General features: G+C 33.9%; 5 protein-coding genes across 13 annotated transcripts in view; 3 read left to right on the top strand and 2 right to left on the bottom strand.

The window, feature by feature from the left end:
- The first annotated feature begins 216 nt into the window (after positions 1–216).
- LOC145935971 (uncharacterized) lies at positions 217–6,258 on the top strand. Of its 6 annotated transcripts, none has more exons than XM_083037810.1 (10): positions 218–487; positions 958–1,319; positions 1,662–1,849; positions 3,941–4,051; positions 4,370–4,457; positions 4,534–4,599; positions 4,776–4,886; positions 5,444–5,645; positions 5,734–5,902; positions 5,981–6,258. In XM_083037810.1, the coding sequence occupies exons 2-10, from the start codon at positions 991–993 to the stop codon at positions 5,992–5,994; spliced, it is 1,278 nt and encodes a 425-aa protein (XP_082893936.1). In that variant the 5' UTR covers positions 218–487; positions 958–990; the 3' UTR covers positions 5,995–6,258. The 6 variants fall into 6 exon arrangements, with proteins under 6 accessions (XP_082893940.1, XP_082893936.1, XP_082893935.1 ...); XM_083037809.1 differs by having other exon boundaries at positions 218–492; XM_083037808.1 differs by having other exon boundaries at positions 218–505.
- Positions 6,259–6,943: 685 nt separating this feature from the next.
- On the top strand, positions 6,944–10,423 carry LOC145936709 (WD repeat-containing protein 36). The gene is made up of 3 exons (XM_083039163.1): positions 6,944–8,647; positions 8,720–8,997; positions 9,310–10,423. Exons 1-3 carry the CDS (start codon positions 7,114–7,116, stop codon positions 10,165–10,167), a joined length of 2,670 nt encoding a protein of 889 aa, XP_082895289.1. The 5' UTR covers positions 6,944–7,113; the 3' UTR covers positions 10,168–10,423.
- Positions 10,424–10,528: 105 nt separating this feature from the next.
- On the bottom strand, positions 10,529–12,703 carry Ndc1 (Nuclear division cycle 1). Its single transcript, XM_083039168.1, has one exon. It carries the CDS (start codon positions 12,470–12,472, stop codon positions 10,733–10,735), a length of 1,740 nt encoding a protein of 579 aa, XP_082895294.1. The 5' UTR covers positions 12,473–12,703; the 3' UTR covers positions 10,529–10,732.
- Positions 12,704–12,720: 17 nt separating this feature from the next.
- LOC145936713 (trafficking protein particle complex subunit 12) lies at positions 12,721–15,791 on the top strand. The gene is made up of 2 exons (XM_083039169.1): positions 12,721–13,135; positions 13,241–15,791. The coding sequence occupies exon 2, from the start codon at positions 13,313–13,315 to the stop codon at positions 14,882–14,884; it is 1,572 nt and encodes a 523-aa protein (XP_082895295.1). The 5' UTR covers positions 12,721–13,135; positions 13,241–13,312; the 3' UTR covers positions 14,885–15,791.
- Zfh1 (Zn finger homeodomain 1) overlaps positions 15,492–21,487 on the bottom strand; it is a 33,032-nt gene continuing 27,036 nt past the window's right edge. For all 4 annotated transcript variants that reach the window (XM_083039164.1, XM_083039167.1, XM_083039165.1 and 1 more), the window contains one exon: positions 15,492–21,417. In XM_083039164.1, coding sequence (XP_082895290.1) covers positions 21,224–21,417 — 194 coding nt within the window. In that variant the 3' untranslated portion in view covers positions 15,492–21,223. The remainder of the gene's footprint in view (positions 21,418–21,487) is intronic.

Genomic DNA, 21,487 nt, shown 5'->3' with positions numbered 1-21,487 from the left:
TCAAACGGAGCAAAGTCGTTCAGCAGAACAAACTGTAGCACTCGAACGTGATTGGTTCTTACTTTTTAGAACCAATCAACGTCGAGTCTTGAGACGACAAGTTGTTCTGGGCTGCGTTCGGAAACGTCAACCAAGTGCATTCCCTCTCTTTCTATATCACTGAGAGAGAAATGATATAGAAAGAGAGGGAATGCACTCGGGTGACGTTTCCGAACGCAGCCCTGCTGAACGACTCGAAGAATTCTCAATTCTGTATAAAATGGAGAGATACTTGGTTACTGTTTGATAATTGTGTAGTTTGAGAGTGAGAAGCTATAAGATCAAAAATAAATTTTAATTATTTGATTGGATTTTCCATGTAAAAAAAACTTGCTATTAATTTATTTGGAAGATTATCTATTTTGACTTGAAATTATTATTTCGTTGATTCTATTTTGGACGTGGTTTATAATCTCTACTCTGCCTGCCATTACTGTCTTCTACACAAGTGCCGTAAGATTTATAGGTTTGATCAGTTTCTCTTAAAATGTACAGGATCATGTTAGATATCATTAATAAAAGACTTTATTCTATTTTAATGAAGAATTCAAATCATGTTTTCTTTTAAATCTTTCTATGAAGATTAAAAGAGCAATTTTTGTAATGATAAAGTAGTTATACGTTCTAAAATAATTACAGACATAAATATTTATGAAATATTGTTCTTTTCCATAGTGTAAAATATATATTCAAATATGTACAGAGATATTTTAAAAAAGAAAAGAAAGATTTACCTCAAAATATTCTAGAATTAATGATTTGTGATTTCAGCTTATACTATATATCAATAAACTTGTTTAATATTCATTTAATTATTAGGATATTTTTATAATTACTTTTATTTTAATAATATAATCACAATATTGATCAAATTTATATATATATATATAAAATTAAAATTTTCAATTATGGTTACAGCAATAAATTTTACTGTGCATCATATTATCACCAATGAATCCAACACGATCAACCAATGTTCGGCGACATGAGGAATCAAGATCTGCTCGTAAGGAAGAACTCGTTCATGCAATTTTACGTTCAAGGACCGAAGAAGAAAGACAAAGACGTAGACGTGAATTCCGACGTTACCAAGAATATGAAAGAATAAAAGAGCAAAAAATTTTAGAGTATGAGAGAAAACGTGCACAAACTTTAGGATATGATGAACATAAATCTTCACATCGTAGTCGAAGCAAAAGCGGTAGTAAGTCTCCTTCACACTACCAGCCTAGAGGAAGATCTGTGACAAGTGCTTCCAAATCTGGTACACTGTTTGTCAAGTAAGTTTTAAACATGTATGGCTGTATATGTACATATATACATTTTTTACTTAGTATTTACTGATACCTTATAAAATAAATTAATTATACATAGAAAAAAATTTGTTGAAATGTCTGGAAAGCGTTTTAATAAAGTGGAAAAAAAAAAAAAAAAATAGAAATAATAAATAATAGAAAACTATACGAAAAAAGTTATAATACAATATAAGTTATTAATATTTATTACAGCATTTTATTCCATCAGAAATTTGAATCGAAATCTTTTCCTGAAAAAATCTGGTTAATGTAAAAAATTTGATACTTATTAATTAATTTAATACATTATGATTGAATTTTCTTTAGATTAGATGGGTTTACAAGTGGGTCAGTACCTTTGTTCAAAGGTGCTGAGGGCATACTGATTAGTACTACGGAACTACGTCGAATTAAAGTTGATATTCGCAGGAATATTCCTATAAAAGAACCTATTACTACTGAACTACAACGAAGTATACTTAATGCCGAAGATGTAGTCCTCAAGAGAAGAGATGGTAAAATATTGACTTCTTCTGAAATTATACAGTATTCAAAATTTTTTGCAGAAATGATTATTTAGCATATATATTTATTAGCATACAGATAGCATCGTTACTAGGCATTACGCAATGAACACCCCATCGTAGGGCGCAAAACTTGGGGGGGCGTAAAATTTTGATAGTCTATTTTTTAATTAATTTTGCAGCTTTACACTGGGGCGCACGAACAAATCCTAGTGTAGAGCTGCCAGTCGTAACATCACCGTCCAGCACTGAAAATATCTTGAAATTTAGAAATCTTAATATTTTTCAGGGATTTCTTTTTTTCCTAGAATTTAAAAAAATTTTTCTTTGATAATTTTGTTTTTATTATTAAAGTTGATTTTTTCATTAGACTACTCCTATAAAAGTATTCCTATCAAGTACTGAATTACAACAAAGTATATTTAATGCCGAAGATGTGGTCTTCAAGAGAAGAGATGGTCAAATATTGATTTTTTTTCTGAAATTTTACATCTTTCTTAATTTTTCTGAAGAGATGATTATCCAGCATCCAGCACTGAAGATATCTACTTTTTGAAGAAACTTGGAAAAACAATATTTTTAATTTCTTTTCTCTAAAAAATTAGGGAATTTTCTAATAGAATTTTAGTCGACATCTTATTAATATTACAATATGTGAAGAATCTAATCATAGTCGAGTTTAAACAAAATCTTTATTGAAATATTGATGATAATTCTTATTGCATTAATCATATAAAAATGTTATTGCATGTGCCAAATGATCGATAGATTTACTTTTATGAAAAATTTATTACATACACAAAATCAGTGATGAGCTTCAAGAAGATATCATCAAATAGGAATGACCATTCTTTACAAAACGAAGATACCTGTGATTCAACACACCTGTGTTTTCTATGAGCTATAAAGCAAATGCTCGAATAGAGGAAGAACTGAAAGAGATTACAACTTGGAAGAGAAAGACGATAAACTTCAATGAGAAAATTAAGATATTTGCCAATAAGAAAATCAAGAATAGAAAAGATCATAAATATGAAAACAAATACAAAAATTTCCACAACAATGAAAGAGATATTTTCTGAAAGATAATTTAGATTGATCTATTAATCTTCACTGAAGATACTCTATAGTATATTGTTTAATATCATTTAATTAATTTAATATAAACATCATAGTAAATTATAAATTAATTTCAGATATAATCAAAGATTAAATTTTATATATGAATCATTGCATAGAAAATGTTGTTAAAAAGTTTATATGCTTCATGGAATGTATAAAGAGAGAGAGTAATCATTTTTCGATAATCAATTATTACATTCAAGCCATGCTAATATAAATTTCAAATTTATAGAGTCATAAAATTTCACATAATTGCTAATTAATATACAAAAGTTTAAATAATTATTTCTCTGAATTTTTTCAATTATTTGTATTTTTCCTTTTAAAAATGACTCTAGAATCACTGAAATTAAAATAGCGTTTTACATGCAATAATCTAATAATTCAGTTAGCATAATTTTATTTTTATAAAAAATATGCTTTTATAAGTCTTAATTATTTTATTTTTATAAAAAATGCGTGAATCTCTATTGTGCACATAAAACTTAATTATTTTAATATGACAGACAAGAAATTTTTATTACTTTCTTCGAAATCTTATTAACGAAATTCTATTAATGATATAACAAACGTTATATATGATTGCAATTTATTTCTTTATCATTATTCCCTTTTATTTCAATTTCTTTTTGTATTTATATTTAAAATTTTGAATATTTAAAATTAAATCGTCTATAAGATATTTTACTTGATTGCATTTATATTTGCAAATTCTAAATATATGTGATAAAATTGTAAATACCTTTATTATCGTTAAAAGCATAATATCCGAAAAAATTACTGATGTTACAATATTATCTGAAAATAACGAATAGAAGATAACAAAGTAAAGATATTTGAAGATTAAAAGAGAAGATTGCTTAATTTGGATCATCGAAAAAAGTTCAAATTATTACCCAAATTTTTTCGCTTGATGCATAACTGAATTGTATCATTAAAAGCTGTGATTAAACTATTTAGGAGAAGGATCTAAACCAATATTCGACAGAGAAGAAATACAAGAAGCTGCAACTAAAATTGATAAAGTGGAGGAGCGACGTACGATTGTAGCTGTAGATGAGGAGCAGTCAGGTATGCATTGTAGAAATAATTACTAAATTATTTATATTTAAAATTTTATTTTAATTTAACTACAAATTAATGAATTTGTAAAATTATGTTTGATGTTTCTCAGACTATTCTAAACTCTCTAAAAATGTAAAAAATCAGATTCCTGTGTGAGTGTGTGTGTGTACAGAATGCCAAGCCAAATTGTGAATGCAAATTCCATTTGTAGATTTAACCTTTATTTAATTTGAGCAAAATAACACTTGTGTATCGATAAACAAATTAATATATTTTCAGTTTTTAACATTTTATAAGTCCTAAATATCAACGTAACATTTATAGTTTCGAGTAAGCCACAGACTTCTAAGAAACGTTCTTCATCGTCGAGTTCTACTTATAGTTCTGGATATCTACCTTCCCATCAATCCAGGTTTGTTTAATTCTCAAGTACATTCGCTTCATTAAAACATTAAAACATTAAAAAAAATTTTTTTTTCCCATTTTAGATATCATACGGATTCAAAACGTCAAGATAATAAGACAGAATTCCGTGATCGTCATAAAAATAAGGGGTAAAACGATGTATCATTAGTTATTTATTGATGAAGTATTTAACTTTTTATTTTTTTTATAGCAATATTTTTAAATTACTTCAAAGCAAGAAAAAAAACAAATGTTATATGATCAAAAAGAAACTAACTTGTAATAAGTTTAGGTTTGTGAAATGTAGATTTCTACTATGTTTTAGGAGAAGTAGCATAGAGAGGCACAGAGAATATAAAGATAAATATGCAGAAAGAGATACACATAAATACATCACCAATCGTTCGCGTTCTAGAGAACGCAAATCACATTCCAGGTATGGAATTATCGATATTTGTTATTATTTGTTAACAAAAAAGAAGTAGCATAGAGAGGCAAATACAACACCAATCGTTCGCGTTCTAGAGAACGCAAATCAGATTCCAGGTATGGAATTATCGATATTTGTTATTATTATTTGTTAACAAATAGTAACAAATATCGATAATTCCATACCTGGAATGTGATTTGCGTTCTCTAGAACGCGAACGATTGATGTTGTATTTATGTGCATCTCTTTCTGCATATTTATCTTTATATTCTCTGTGCCTCTCTATGCTACTTCTCCTAAAACATAGTAGTAAACATAGTAAATTGTTATTTGACACTTTTATTATTTGAATTTAAACTATCATTATTATTAGCGCTTAAAAACTATCATTATTATTAGCATTTAAAAATATTTAACACTAAATATATTAATAGATTAATTGTACTAATTGATTTACTTGCAAAAGAGGCGAGCCAAAAAAGATACTATTCTTTCTTTGAAATTACTTTGAGTGGTATTAGTTTTTGTTGTAATTATTATTACATTTATTACTCTTATTACAGATCGATCATGGAAGAAAGATCTTATCGTGACAGATATTATGACAGATCAAGTAAACATTCTCGTGAAAGAAGAGACCGAGGTAGAGATAAAGATAGAGATAGAGATAGATCGAGAGAACGAAGAGATAGAGATAGATCGAGAGAACGAAGAGATGTAGCACCACATTATATCGAACCACCAATACACGTGCCTAACTATTATGTGAGTTATGTATATAAATCATATAAATCTTATTTTTAATCTAACATCTCTATACAGTTAATTAGACTTATTTCTTAATAACTTCCAGAATCTTCCTCCGAGACCAATTGTAGTAAGCCCTATGGTTCCATTTAGAGGACAGGTTCCTCCTATGGGAAGAGGCCGACATTCTGGTCTAATGGCACCAGTCGGACCATTCGCCCCCCGATTTATGCCTCCGTATATATACAGATTAGGACCTCGACCCCCAAATCCAAGTAAATATAGATATTGTATAAATGTGATATATAATGTTTATTGTGTTCGATATGTATTTATGATATAAAATTTCACAGGATGTGGATTTTAAAACAATAAAATAATTTTTATGCTCATATTATAACTTAGTTAAATAATATAGAATTAGTAAAGAGAAATTATTCTGATCAATCTTACTAATTTCAAGACTGTAAAATTGGACAAACAAGAGGTAAAGACATGAAATCTTTGCAAGTAAAGATCTAATCAGACACGATATTCTATCAAGTTTGTAATGTATATATATAATAATTATAATAATACAACTATAAATACAATTTGTATAATACAATAAAGGTACTATTTTGAATATGAATTACTAATACTGTTTTGAAAATAAACATTTTCAAAGAGGAAGCCTACATCATATTAAGTAATTATTCAAAAAATAAACTAAAATGACCGATACTTGCCATATGTAGTATATATGGGGAATACACTCAATTTCCATTTTTTCCAATAAATTTGTCACAAGAAATTCAGAGTAAAGGGAAAACAAAAACAATTAGAAAAATTAGAGGAAAAAATATAAAGGATAGTTAAAAACAAATTTGTTATAATTTTGTCATAAAGTTAATATATCATTTCACGTATAAATATGCAAGAGTACATATAAATATAAATATAATATTCCACGAACAAAAAATGGTAATTATTCAGTTTAGCGACCTCATCTCAAATATCAATGAATTTGCACTCATTCGACGCGTTTTTGCTTAAAATATTTTTGAGAAAATATATCTCTGCTACAATTAATTCTAATTATAAACAGAAATCCATCTTATAAATGCAATGTCATCAGCTGTAAACAATCATAAATGATTATATATAGCCCGGTAGAAACAAAAAAGGGATGATGATTGTCCATTCTTTTCTATTCTTTCAATAGTTTTTTTATATAGAGAATTTATCTCTCGAAGTTGGTAACCGTGAAGTTGAAGCTTCACATTTTCACCGCGAGAGGTCTCAGATGGATTATATTTCGAATTTTTGTGCATCAAGCATGGTCGCAAGCATGGTTGTGTTGAATCTAACCTCGCTTGAACGAAAGAAATAATTTATATAATTAAAAGTCTAGATGTAAATGTGCTGGATATTTTGCAGAATTTAAAGATACTCTCGATCAAATAGAAAAAAAAAATTCCGAGGTTCTCTGATCGAGATACACAACATGGTGCAGAGCAGGATATTCGCACGGAATCGAGCCCTCGGGTATGTCAGCAATCACGTACCTCTGGTGACGAGGTACATCCTGAGAAGGAAGGAGCACTTCGTCGTCACTTGCGTGGGCAGAGAGTTCCACACTTACGGATGTAAACACTTCACTCTGCTGAGCGTTTCTGGGATGCACGACGAAGACATCACTTGCCTGGCTACGGACACCTTCCACGTGTATACGGCGAGCGGGAATAACGTTTACGCCTGGCGAAGGGGAACGGAGTTGAAGCACACATACAAGGGTCACGGTTGCGCGGTACATATTCTGCTACCTTTTGGCGCTCACCTGCTGTCCATCGATGAGAGCAGCACGTTGAGGGTCTGGAACATTAAGGACGAGAGCCTACTGCTGGAGTTGAACTTTAGCAATAACGTCTTCAAGATAACCACGTTGATACATCCCAATACTTACGTAAACAAAATCTTGCTGGGTAGCGAACAGGGTCAGCTGCAGCTATGGAACATCAAACTGATGAAAATGGTCTATATGTTTAAAGGATGGCAGAGCAGCGTGACAGCATTGGAGCAAGCGCCTGCGATAGACGTAGCTGCGATAGGTTTAAATGACGGCCGAATCATTCTGCATAATCTCAAGTTCGACGAGACCCTCTTCGAACTGGTGCAAGACTGGGGCCCGGTGGTGTCCATCAGCTTCCGTACGGACGGCCATCCCGTCATGGCAACCGGCAGTTTAGGCGGACAGATCGTGATTTGGAATTTGGAGCAACGAACGGTGGAGAGTCAGCTGTGCAATGCTCACAATGGCTCTGTTACAGGTCTGAGATTCACACCGAACGAGCCGCTGTTGGTTTCGTCCTCGCCTGACAATACCCTGAAGCTGTGGATATTCGATATGAGCGACGGAGGAGGTAGGCTCTTAAGAATAAGAGAGGGTCACATGGAACCTCCGACGATCGTTCGATTTTACGGGAACGATGGTAATTATCTGCTGACCGCGGGCGGCGACTCGTCCCTCCGGCTGTTTTCCACCGTCACGGAGATACTGAACAAGAGTCTAGGTAGAGCCTCGTTCAATAGGAAGGCATCTAAGAAGAAGGGCCACTCGGTCGACGATCCGCTGCTGATGCCGCCGATAACCGAGCTCGCGTTCGAGGTAACGCGCGAGAAGGAATGGTGCAACATAGCGGCCACTCATTCCGGCTTGGGAGTAGTCACTACCTGGTCGTCTCATCTGCAGAAGATGGGCGATCTTAAACTGCTGCCCGAGAGATTTAAGAATAATTATAACGCCAGCGCGACCTGCTTGTGTTTAACGAGATGCGGAAACTTCGTCGTGATCGGTTACAACACGGGTCACGTTGAGAGATTTAACATTCAATCTGGAATCCACAGGGCATCCTATGGGAACGAAAATGGTGCTCACGAGGGTCCTGTTAAAGGCCTCATGGTCGACGATTTGAATCAAACTCTCATCACTGCCGGCAGAGACGCAAAAATCAAGTTTTGGGACTTTAAACCTAGAAAAGGTATCTGTATATTATAAACAAAAATATATTTTTTTCTAAATAGATTTTAATGTAATTCTTCTATTATCATAGATATGACAACGGCAAGGACGATATTATCGCTGGAAGACTCGATCGAATGGATACGATATCACAATGAGAGTTCCCTCGTAGTTATAGCTTTAGAAAATTTCGATATTGTGTTAATGGATCTGGATACAAGAAAGATAGTTCGGCATTTTCAAGGACACGAGGGACGAATAACAGACGCGTGTTTCAATCCTGACTCTAGGTGGTTAATCACAGCATCTATGGATTGCACAATTCGCACTTGGGATATACCATCTTCACACTTAATAGATATCTTTCAGGTAAATTTGATCTTAATCATATATATTTCGAATTTCAGTATAGATAAAAATGTAAAACAGCGTAAATTAAAAAAAGGTTAAAACACGTTTAAAAAAAAAGCGTTAAAAACTTTTTAAATATCTACGCAACTTGTTTTGATATTATCTTTTTATATTAATTAGACTAAGAAAGCAGCGCATCACAGAAATATTATATTAATTATAAATCTTATATTAATATTATATTAAATCTTATATTAAATTTAATATAAAATTATATTAAATTTAATCTTATATTAAATTTATATTATATTAATTATAAATTTTTTACAGGTTCCTGAAGCTTGCATATCTTTAAATTTCTCTCCGACAGCAGAATTCCTTGCAACTGTGCACGTACGTAACATGGGGATCTTCTTGTGGTCGAATCGTATGCTCTATTCGCATGTATCGTTGAAGGCCATCAGTAAGGACGACATGATACCCGAAGTGTTACTCCCCGGCTCTTCCGTAGAAGCCGAGAAAGTTGACGAGGATGATGTCGTCGTCGCTGCGGAGCTAGATTACACGTCTCCTGATCAGCTCGATAGTGATCTCATAACTATGTCCGCTGTAGCTCAATCGAGATGGCAGAATCTACTCGACATCGACATTATTAAAAGGCGAAATAAGCCGCAACAGGCGCCAAAAGCTCCCGAGACAGCGCCGTTCTTCCTACCCACGATTCCGTCATTGCAATTACGTTTCGATTTCTCGGACGTTAAAACTGACAAAACCGAAGCCGCGCCTGTTCATTCCGCTTTACAAAATCTCACGTCATTTAACAAAAGTCTGCAATCAACCAGCACGACCGACAATTTTTCAGAGGTGATAGAAAAATTGAAAGCGATGAATCCCAACGACATCGATTTCGAGATTCAATCATTATCTCTGGATGAGAGTTCCGCGGAATTGTCGATGTTGCAATTTATGAAGATGCTTCATTACATGATAAAACAACAGACTGATTTCGAATTGTCGCAAGCTTACTTGGCAGTGTTCTTAAAGTGGCATGGTATCGCGATATCGGAAAACGAGACGCTACAAGATTATTTGCGACAAATCCAAGAGGCGCAAATGAAAAATTGGAAAACACTACGAGAGAAATTATTTTATAGTCTAAGTGTAGTGCAACACTTAAAAAAAATGTAACATATAGCATATGAATTGTCCGTACATCATGCGTGTAAATACTTTCAATTATAAAAAAAAAATCAACACAATAGACCGAAATATTTTAGATACATTCGAAATTTTTGCGTCTGTACATAACATACAACTCTTCTCAAAATTAACACTTACTAATGACAAGATATAATATAAAGGTTTTTTTATTTTTTAATTGACGTTTATTATGGATATACAATTATATTATTATTATTAAGAAATATATCTGCATAAAAAAAATATTTTTTGCCATTTCCATGTACATTTGTATTCTTACACGTACACATAAATACATTAAACTAAATATTAAAAATCAACAGAGTAACATATTTCAATGCAGATATTTTTGATTATTCTTTTTTTTACATATTTTATTTTTCTCCATGAATATAAAGTATAAAAAAGAACTTATGTGTAATTAGGCAATTAAGAATATGTAAAAAAAAAATAGTTCTTTCGATTATAATTAATATGAAAAATGCAGGTTTTTTGACAGATTTATATTCTATATATATAATATAAACACACTTGTGATATTAATATTTATAAACTATTCTCTATAATTGAGAAAGCCTTGCAATTGTTCTATTGTCGAAGATTCAAGACATAAATCATTGATATATGGTTCAAAATTTGTAACAATTCTATACAGACTACGTTTAATCGCACTTCGTAAAGAGGTAAAAATTTCTTTAATTAATTTATCATCCGCTAGCATTTTTCTTGCTAATACAGGTGATTTTTGCAGTTTATCTACGACCTGCTTCACCGACAACAAAGTATTGATAATGTTTGGCACATCTTTTTGTACAACACCGTAAGAATCTTCACTGAGCGAAAATACCGATAATGATGAAATAGCTTCGGCTGCCCAAATCACTAGCTGTCCATTGAGTAAGACATAACGAATTTTATTATCGTCTTGTTCACCAAAGATATAATTAATAAGTGGTTTAGAAAATAAATAAGCTACAAAAGTTTCTTGTTTCTGTTTGATAAACTTTTGGATAAACGTGCCACTGTAAGGAACTTCTTTTGTTTCTGCTTCTGTTGATAACATTGGTGGTTTATCCGGTACTAACTTCCGCATATGATATATACGATCCTTTTGTGCAGGTTGTGCAGGTTGTACAATTCTTGCTGGCCATACTTTTGTGCTATAACAGAATTGCTGCTCTTGAGGTTTTATGGATATGGCATTGAGGTCCAATGAAAACTTCTTAAGAACATCTATACATTTTTGCACAATGCAATTCCAATTGTATGGATGACCGCCTGGTTGACTGAGAGTAAATAACATCCCTCTTCTCATTTTCTCCTTTTGAGCTAAGGTAACTAAGTCTAGATAACCTAAGTATTGCATAATTGGTGTCTTGTCCATTGACAGTGCATCGATAAGTGTTAATTCTGAAGCGTCCGCACTGTATACACCGCTTGAACCGAATTTAAATGGAATCCATTCGGTCAGATAAACTTCAAACAACAAGTAAGTGCTGCTTATTGTCAGTATGAATATAAATTGGTGAAGCCACAATTGTAATATTAATGTCAGATTTAATAATCTAGACATATTGTCCAAAGGTTCAACTTCAGTTTGCACGGAAATCACAGAGAGCAGTGCTCCACGACAGTAGGATCCTAGGAAATAGTAAACAGCCATGTAATACAGAGTCGACCACATAGAGGAGACAATCAGCTTCGGAAGCATAGTGTAAATTCCTTGTTTCAGTCGGAAAAATTTGGACTGCGCTATAATGGAAAACCGGAAATACTTGGTAAAGTCATTAGTCTTGCCAGAGAAGTATAATCCGCTCCATAAACCGCTGAATAGTAGGAAATAATATTCCTCCACCAAACATGTTCCATATACGATGCTACAGTCCGCAGTCAAGGAATTGTACGTTCCTCCTTTCAGGGACAAATGCAACCAGGCCAAAATACCACCCACAACGACGTACGAGGCTTTCAGACCCAGGTTTTGAACTGTGAGAGTCGCGCGCAGTTTGGTGAATCTGCTCTTGTAATACGGCGGACTGTGGAGATAAATTTTGCTGCAGAAAACACCCTGTAGGATGATGATCGCCGCGACGATGACGAGGTAAATCCACATTCGTAGCGACGTTACGGTTGTCCATGTGTTCTGAAGCCAGTGTACGTAATCTACGCTGAAATTTGTAAGCAGGACGAGGCAGCAGATTAGAAAGAATTGCAATGCTATGCTTGAGAGGACAGCCAACAGCATTCGCTGGGTCAGGAGTTCCTTGCAGCCCTTCTTGTCAGTGTCAATCATCTTGTCCGTTGAAGTTATGCCGGTTAACCTCCACAAAATGTCTTCGCTAAATTTTCACCATTCGTTTCACGTGGTTTTGCGCAGTGATATTTTCCGCGTAACTCGAGCTCCTTCTTGCGTGGTTTAACGTTATGCACCACGATTTTCGCGCGTTTTGTCAAAAATTACATTAGACAACATCTTTCTCGCAGCTTTCAAAATGCAACCTAGCGCAACCCTATCTTTCTTTTAGCGCCATTAAATTTATTACCATGCGCTTCGACTTCGAAAAAGATTTTCGCTCCTTTCGTCTTGATTGGTCAATGGCCGCATGCAGCAGACTCAACAGTTGAGCAATTTTCCGATGTCATTCGATGCTGATTGGCTGGATCTGAAAGTAGAAACCAATCACGTTCGATTGCTACTTGCAGTTGAGTCTGTTGAACGCGGCCAATGATTCCTATTGGATGATTTTCGAAATAGAAATCGCGCTATCTTATTATTGCAAATAGCCTTAAATTTGATTATCATTTGGACGGGACTTGAACTTCGCTAGGTTTGACAGGTGTCAGGTGTAGAATAACCTCAATATTTATTTTATATAGTATAAGTTTCTGTTGTCAATAACAGTAACTTTCTAATAGTTTAAACACAATGAGAATGAAATAACATTTCTGCGAAAGTGTAAGTAAAGACACATATTTATATTCATATAGAAAGGAAAACTTTTATTTCAAGTTCGACAATAACTTGATCAAGTTTAACAAGATAATTTTCTTCAAAAATTAGAGTTCTCCAGCTGATAAACGCACGTTCAACGTTTGGAATAAGATAACTTTATTTCGCCTACGTGAAGAAAAGATGACAGAAGATAACGCGACAAAGTCAAGAGACGTGGACGCGGAGAGGAGAGACATGGAAATCAATTATTTCAACAACGCGAGGCCGATCTTCGACGAGATCGTCTTGCTCAAGAGGCCCGACTTCTTCGACGTGCAATCGATCTCATCCGTAGGTCTAGGTCCTCTGTCGGACGTCGCGTCGACCAGCTGTTTGGACGCAGACACCTTACGAACGTCTACGTCGCCTTCGCTGCTGGACACGACGGTCGATCGAGTCGAGCATAACATTTTGAGCGACGCGCAGCGAGATGTCTGGATACCATCCGATCATACGCGAAAGATCCTACGTTCTATCGCGACCTCCGCAGCAGGCACGAGTCACCTGGATCGCGAGAATCTCACCATGCCTGGACTAGCCGTCCAGGGCGACATGCCGGATTTGATAAAGAACGCGTCTATCCATTTTCTGGGCGAGGATGAGAACATCCATCGGAATGTGCTCACGGCGTCCGACGTAACACAGGATGAACGCGGTCTGAGGAATCTGATACAGGCCGGTTGCTACCGAGCGGCTGTCAATCTGTCCGGCAGACTGCTGGCTATCTATGCTCAAGGTTACGGCAAGATCAATCAACCTAGCAAGCATACGCCTCATTCTCTGCAGCTCTGGTATACGAGGCTCTCGCTGTTGGTCAAGTTGAGGCAGATGGATGTGCTGGAGAACGAATCGAAGCCGTTCGGTAATCTCGATAAGCCCGACATGTATTTCACCTTTTATCCGGAATTATACGGCACCAGACCCGGCTCCATGGCGTCGTTCGCTTTCAGATTATTGCTGGCGGAGATTCCCTCGTATTACGATAAGGCGAAACAAGCGTTGGATAATTTGTACAAACTTTTAGCGACCCTCCAGCAGATTATAGCCAATTTCCAAGCCGGGCTTAGCGGTGAAGGAACACACGCGAAGATCAGCGAGTCCGATCAGCGCGAGGCCGTGAAACTATGGACAGCCAGAAGAACCAGGATCCTCATTTCCATTGTCAACTGTGCCATCGGTATGAGAAACTATATTCTTGCGATAGAGATACTGGAGGATCTGTGCAAGCTGCCCGATTGGACTGCGGAGCAGATAGGTATCTTGAGGTCGGCCATAGGAAGGGTGCATTTGTTCCTCGGCGACGTCTCTGCGGCGGAGAAGTTTCTCGTTCGCGGTAATAAGGAGGAAAAGACAACGAGCGTCCGGGAACTGGTGGACAGCGGATTAATGGCAGTCGCGCAGAACGCCTTTCAAGAAGCCTACAACTACTTTCAGTCGGCGTCGGCGTTAGATCCCTCCAACGTAATGTTGATTAATAACATTGCGGTGTGTTTGTTGTATACCGGTCAGCTGAGGGCGGCCGTATGGCTGTTCGAGAGCATTGTCAATAGAAATCCATTGAAAAGTCTGCAGGAACCCATCTTATTGAACATGTGTACGTCATACGAGCTGCATACGACGCACTGTAAACAGCCGAAACTGCACCTATTGCGGCAGCTAAATAGATACAAAGGCGACGCGGCTGATATTCAGTGTCTAAAACTAGCTATGTAATATTAGTCATGAATTTTCATTGTTAATGTTACGCCTTGAGATCTGAGCCCGTTATTCTCTTAGAGATTGTTGAATAGTATAAGTTTAATTGAATAGTTCATTAAAATGTATATAAAGATAATAGAATTGTAGGCTTTAATATAATAATAATTTAATTTACTTGCGTCTTTAGAAAAAATTGAGAAAATTATTCTAAATTAAATTCTTTTGTCTTCGAATTTTATATCCGATTTCTCAAATGTAGAATGAAGACTATTATACTTCGGTTAAAAAAAATGAGTTATACATTTTTTTAATACTAAATACAATTGTGTACAAATTATATTTGGGCTCGGATAACAAAATGTTAAATCTCAGGGAAAATGTAAACGTTGTGATATTAATAGTGGTAAAATATATCTAATGTTTAGTTACACATTTCTAGACTTTATAAAGCTTTCAATTTCACATCGTATTGCTAAGGTATAGCATGCCGTATTTTTTCACGTTATCTAGATGTATCCTATCCGTATTTTGTGTTAGAATTTATTTATTGTATTTAAAAATCGTGCATGCTTTATGCGAACACAGGGTCATCAATCATAAAACAGGAAACAACAGCGGGACGTCAAAGTAAAATAGCCTTTATTACATCGTGAAACGAGGACAATTTAACGAATGTTCAACAATTGCTATAGTTTTCTCTCCTCACATATTCTTTTCGTCGCTCTATTTCTCTCGCGTTCGCGTGTAAACATGTACGATTCACGCATGTCTCTTCTTTTTTTTCGCCTTTCGGTTTATCCTCCGCGTTTTCTTTTACTTTTCTTTTTTTTTTTAGTCGAAAGAATACGAGTACCGCAGCGCGTTTTCCGAAAATATATATTATGTAATAATCCACATGTAATAATAAATGTATTTTTGCTATTTCTTTTTCTTTTTTTTTTTTTGTTGCATTTATAACATTCGTTTCAATCGTTCTTTCTGCGCATCGGTTTCTGACGTTTTCTCAGTTTCTCGCATTGTTTCCTCGTTTTTTTTTCGTTTTTCTATCTTTAATTTTTCTTACTTTATTCTTTAAAACTGGCTTTTTTTTAAACTGGCTAATTTACCCTTTCGCTCTCTCTCTCTCTCATACTCTTATTATCGCGCGATTACATCGTAGCACATATTATTAGATTATTGGATTTTCCCAAACTGCACTCTCTCTCTCGCTCTCTCTCCCTGCAGAAAAAAGGCACGAACTGGCGGAAAAGTCGGCCTAACTGTATAATATTTTCATTTATTTATTATGGATGGAACTTCGTGTCTCACATACATTTATTTTTCTTTATTTCCTCTTTCCCTACCGTCGTCCCATGAATCGTTAGTGCCACGAAAGTTAACGATATAGTGAGCGCAGCGCAAGAATCTCCGCGTATCGATTATATAATAATTAATTCATTTATATATTAATTAGTTAATTTGTATGCGTCTGTCTCGAATGCCCATCGCCGACGATCGAATTCCGTAAGATCGTCCTTGGTTAATTCAAGTATTAATTTTAGTTCTTTTTTACAGAGAACAATATTTATTTAGCCACAAAAAAAAACAATGTTTCTCGCGTTTTAAACATTAAATTGGACTATTTCATATGAAATTAATACCGAAAATCTTATGCAGTTACATAATTATTGTGTGCAAAAAATATCAGAGCCAGAGCAGGATTTAACAAAGGTGAGTTGTATTTTTATCAAGAATGTGCAAATATTTTTAAGATAGATGATATCATTTTTAATGTGTACAACATTTTTTAATGATTTCGCATTGAATGTTTTATAAAAGAGATTACAATTTTAATTTATAAAAAGATAATAAAAGAAACTTTTGTATACAAATATAGATATTGTTTCTCTCATTAGTTTTTTCTACAAAATCAATATGTTGTTACTTACTCTATTTTTAATATAAAATAAAAAAATAGAGAACTCGATATATTAATATTCGATTTGTAACAACAAAAAAAAAAATAAAGCTAAGATAAATTTTTAAAATAATTCTTGAGAATAATTTGCTCTCTCAGTAATTATTTTTATGTCGTTGTGCATAATTAATTTTGTTTCTGAATATTTGGCATAAATTACATTATCGTCACGTGTGCAAATAATTCTAGTTACGTATTCCGATTATAATTCATAATTATCTTAACGTGTGAAAAATATGTTAAAAAATTGTTAATTCAGCGATAGCATATTTCAAAAGACATAAAATTTATCTTGGAAATAATTAAGATAATTTTTTTTTCTACGGAATTAGTTGCGTGACGAGTTTTAAAAATTTCTTCGCGCGTTTTTTTATCAATAAATTACATATTAATTATAAAATTACATCGTTCGGAGCTTGCGCAACAGGCACTACATCGCCAAAAAGAGCCTTTCAAATATTATCTCTTTCTCTCGTTCGAGTACGTTCACACACTTCGTCGTATTACAATAATATCCACATCGCTATTCCTGGCAATTAAATGTAATTTTGTGTGTATATATATATAATATATAATATATAATATATACACTATTGTGTATATAATATATATATATGCCACCACTTTATAGTAAATTTATCTTGTTTTTTAATATATGTCTACAATATTTATATATATTTATGTATACTATAGTGTAATATGCTTACGCCGTCTAATCTCTAAAAAAGAAACGATACATTATTGTCTGCGGTATTTTTTTGTTTTCGAGTATTTATATATATAATATATACAATTCATTTTTGGTATTTATATAATATATAAGTCAATGAAAAGGTCAATGGCTTGACCATGTAGTATTCATTGAGTACAATAAATCTGAAAATTTTCGCACGTTTCACGAAACTCCTTATATGCATAGTCGATCCACGATTTATTTCGCAGAGCATAGAGGAGGAGGAATGGAAGAAAAGGGGATACTTTTTGTTACAATTTTTCTATTGTTATTTGTCAGTTTAAAAATTTGTATTATTTTATTTTTTACGATTACCGATCTCTAGCGAACGAAAATAAAAGGAGGATGGCGCAATTAAGGAGTATCGTGAAAGTAATTCTGCTCTCGACGACAATGTCGCACTAACATTTATGTAATTTTTCGTTTATCTTGGCAACACTAGGCAAGCTCGGTCGTTCACGGAAGGCATCGTATGGTGCTTATTAAATCGTTGCTTCAACAATCATAACAATTTTCATCGCTCTTTTATCTTTTCCCTCTTTTCCACTTATTATTTTTCTAGTTTATTATCTTCGCTGTTTTTCTTTTTGTTATTATTCGTTCGGGAGATAATGTCGATGCACAAAAGCTGGCGCGACTTATATAAGGTTTTTTTTTCGTTATTCATTAGTACGTACATATATTGAGGCAAGCGGGCCGCAAAAGCTCCCGAATCAGAGGAGAGAAATGTAATATAATACTTTATATATATTATCTATATACGTATATATATAATATTGTCTTCGTAAGTTTTCCTGCCTTTCCCTCCTGATGTCTTAACCCGTTGTTGGTCGTGAAGTCACTTAGAAAGTTACTCGAAAAGCGAAGATGTTAATTGAAAATTGACAACAATATAATTTCATTGAGCTATAAATTACATGAACTAAACTCATCGAAATTATATTACTTTCAATTCTTAATATAAATACAAAGCAGAATGACTCGAACGATTCGATTACGTACTTAACTAAAAAAAAAATTAGATGTAGAAATTACAAGATAAATGGAAGAAATAAAATTTAAACATTAATAAAAAAAAAAAATAAAAAAACATTGAGGAACGAATCATAGAAAAAATACGCATTGAATTTTGTTACTAACGAGTAGATACAGTTAGGAACGACTTGTCGCTTGTAACTATATAAATAAAATGCAATTAAGGATCATTGCATATTGCAGATCGTAAACGAAGGAGAACGAATAGATTTTTTTCGCACCGATAAAGAGAAATTACGATAATTCTATGTGTCGGATGTAAGGAAGAGATCCGTTGCAGCCGAATATTAGCCGCTGCTCGATCGATTAGTGTACTATCTCGTATCCGTATAATTACATTATAATTATATAAAAATATATTTCTTAATCATATATTAACACTATAATAAATGAGTATTATAAGCATTATATCTGCACATTTTTCATCTTTCTTTTTTTTCTTTCTTTCGTAGAGTGGTAGTGGTGAACACGATGCCTGTCGCGGATAACCGAAGCTTCTACATACAGGAAACGTCAAGGACGTACCGGTTTGCCGTATGCCGCACACATATTGGCACAAAATTTCAATAATACGGTAATATCTGTATCTCATATTTCTTTCTCAATCTTTCTTTATCAATAACAATATCACTTATCACTTGTAGTACTCGTGTAAATAAAAAGACGCATAAACTGTTATAAAATACATTCTCGAGTATTATCAATCTGTAAGAGTATATATATATATATAATATACGTTCTTATCTATACGCGTCCGAACGAATAAAATCATATAAACGTCATAATATAATAATTTTAATAGTACAATGTTGGAAGCATTTAATATCATATTTAGGTGTTATGGTTATTCGGGCCTCGGATTTCGGTGAAAAGATTATTGCGAGGTTTTGATGCACATTTCGTATCCTTCGTCGCACCTTCTCGATACAAAAGAGTCTTCGGATTTTCAATACAAAGACTTCTTGTATGGGATGCAAGAACATTAAAATACAAGACATCTTTGTATTTTTCAATACAAAAATACAAAAGACGCAAAAAGATATCTTAATTCGTTTTAAAACTTCTTTCATAAACGTCTTTCGGATTTCTGTATTATTCAGGTCCATTGAAACTATAGATCTACAAACTCCCTACATGAAACACACATGTCGCACATTTCGGGAGATTGTTTTTTTATCCTATATTGCAGAAACAAAATCGGGATTTCGATGAAAGGTGCCACGCGGTGTTATTCGTTGCAAGAGGAAAAAGCGATAAATAAAAAATGAAGAGGCCCTGAGAAAACGGATCCTCGCGGAATGTGTAGCGCACGATATACTATGTATTTGCATCGTCTCGAACCATAATCACGTTGTATTATAGGAATAGCAACACATCAACTTGCCACCTTGTAAGTACAAAATAGAATTAAAAAGAATATTTCTCGCATGACATCAATCACCGACCCGCATGGCCCTTAAATTCCACATTTCTTTCTCTCTCTCTTTCTCTCTTCCTCTCACTCTCTCTCTTTCTACATATACAATAATGTATAATAATAATAGTAATATAATAATATAGCCTTTTTTCATCGAGTGAAGTTATTCATTGTAAGAGGAGGCGGAACATGAGATTCTAATCTTCGTCTTTACGACCGACGAAGTCTTTTAATATTAAGCTCAATTAACAGCTGTACTTCAGATATATTTGATTCGGTAAACTCAATATATCTCCATCTTTATCTGTGTAGAACGAGCACTCGTTTTACACTATGCGCGATTTCCATTCTTGCAAATCCGAATTATCTTTAGAACCTAAATTTTGAAAATTATTTGTCGAGATGCATACATGACGTCGCTTCGCGCAGAAATTGTTTAAAAGACGAACATTCGTTTTTATCACTTTAAACGTTTTGTATCTCGTGTATTATCGTTAATTTTACGAATGGATATCGCGCTCTCCATACGGACGTGGCTAACAAATTTGTACATTAATTAGTTTTTTTATTATTGTCATGGTATATATAATATTTTGTTAATAAAAATACTAAAATATTATGTATATTATATAATATATATATAATAGATTATTGCATTATGCTTTTTTGGTACCGTTACATGCGTTTGGTTTATTTGTCAACGCCACTCTCCGCAAATAGTTTCTTTTCGTTTCTATTTTTTTTTCACCGGTATTGTTTCTTTTTTAAAATTTAAAACCGGTTGACACACACACGCACACACAGACAATACAAGAGAGACGTCATACACGTCTCCCACATCTCAATCACAAATTCTAACATATATTTCGACAATTTTCGAAGTATATGTTAGAATTTTCGCTTATCAGGTTTCTCTTTTTTTGAAGTACGAACCGATCATCAATAAAAACGCCATAGCTTTGTAATGTGATGTCGCGCGCAGCATCTTATAGACATACATATATATATAATAGCCTCGTGTGAAACGTTGCGGCTCCCTTTAAAGTTCATGCGAAAAAAAAAGTATGAAGGCATTCTAGCATTTTCTCAAGAGATGAAAATCTCGGAAAGAAAATTCACGTACAAAAAAGAGAAAAATTCTAAACATAAGAGAAAGAACTGCATATATTATACCTAGATAAACGAGCGAGCTTTAGATGAGCTGGAGTATTTCTATTCTCTGTAGGGCTTGCAATAAGAGTAACGATGATTCATATGCTGGCTATAGGAGCCGGAGTGAGAGAAGCGCTTGAGGCACTTGGAGCACTGGAAAGGTTTTTCGCCGCTGTGTAGCCGCTTGTGTTCAGTCAGATGATGCTTGTGCTTGAACGCTCTTGGACACTCCACGCATTTGTACGGCCTTTGCCCTAATATTTGTCAATTTTATTAACATTCGTTCGTAAGTCCTGGTCTACAATAGGTTACTTAAGCTCTAAG

Source organism: Prenolepis imparis, unplaced genomic scaffold (assembly GCF_030444845.1).
Source record: "Prenolepis imparis isolate NDT839.2.m4 unplaced genomic scaffold, iyPreImpa1.0 SCAF_5, whole genome shotgun sequence".
NCBI lineage: Eukaryota > Metazoa > Arthropoda > Insecta > Hymenoptera > Formicidae > Prenolepis > Prenolepis imparis.
The sequence above is the reverse complement of the archived record's forward strand: the minus strand, read 5'-3'. Positions and strand labels throughout refer to the sequence as shown.

Excerpts from the sequence above, each read along its gene's own strand:
- LOC145935971 (XM_083037810.1), top strand. The coding sequence starts at position 991 with ATGAATCCAACACGATCAACCAATGTTCGGCGACATGAGGAATCAAGA. Across the intron at positions 4,458-4,533 it reads CTACCTTCCCATCAATCCAG|ATATCATACGGATTCAAAAC; the intron begins GTTTGTTTAATT and ends TTCCCATTTTAG. Across the intron at positions 4,600-4,775 it reads GATCGTCATAAAAATAAGGG|GAGAAGTAGCATAGAGAGGC; the intron begins GTAAAACGATGT and ends ACTATGTTTTAG.
- LOC145936709 (XM_083039163.1), top strand. The coding sequence starts at position 7,114 with ATGGTGCAGAGCAGGATATTCGCACGGAATCGAGCCCTCGGGTATGTC. Across the intron at positions 8,648-8,719 it reads GGACTTTAAACCTAGAAAAG|ATATGACAACGGCAAGGACG; the intron begins GTATCTGTATAT and ends CTATTATCATAG. Across the intron at positions 8,998-9,309 it reads ACTTAATAGATATCTTTCAG|GTTCCTGAAGCTTGCATATC; the intron begins GTAAATTTGATC and ends AATTTTTTACAG.
- Ndc1 (XM_083039168.1), bottom strand. The coding sequence starts at position 12,472 with ATGATTGACACTGACAAGAAGGGCTGCAAGGAACTCCTGACCCAGCGA.
- LOC145936713 (XM_083039169.1), top strand. The coding sequence starts at position 13,313 with ATGACAGAAGATAACGCGACAAAGTCAAGAGACGTGGACGCGGAGAGG.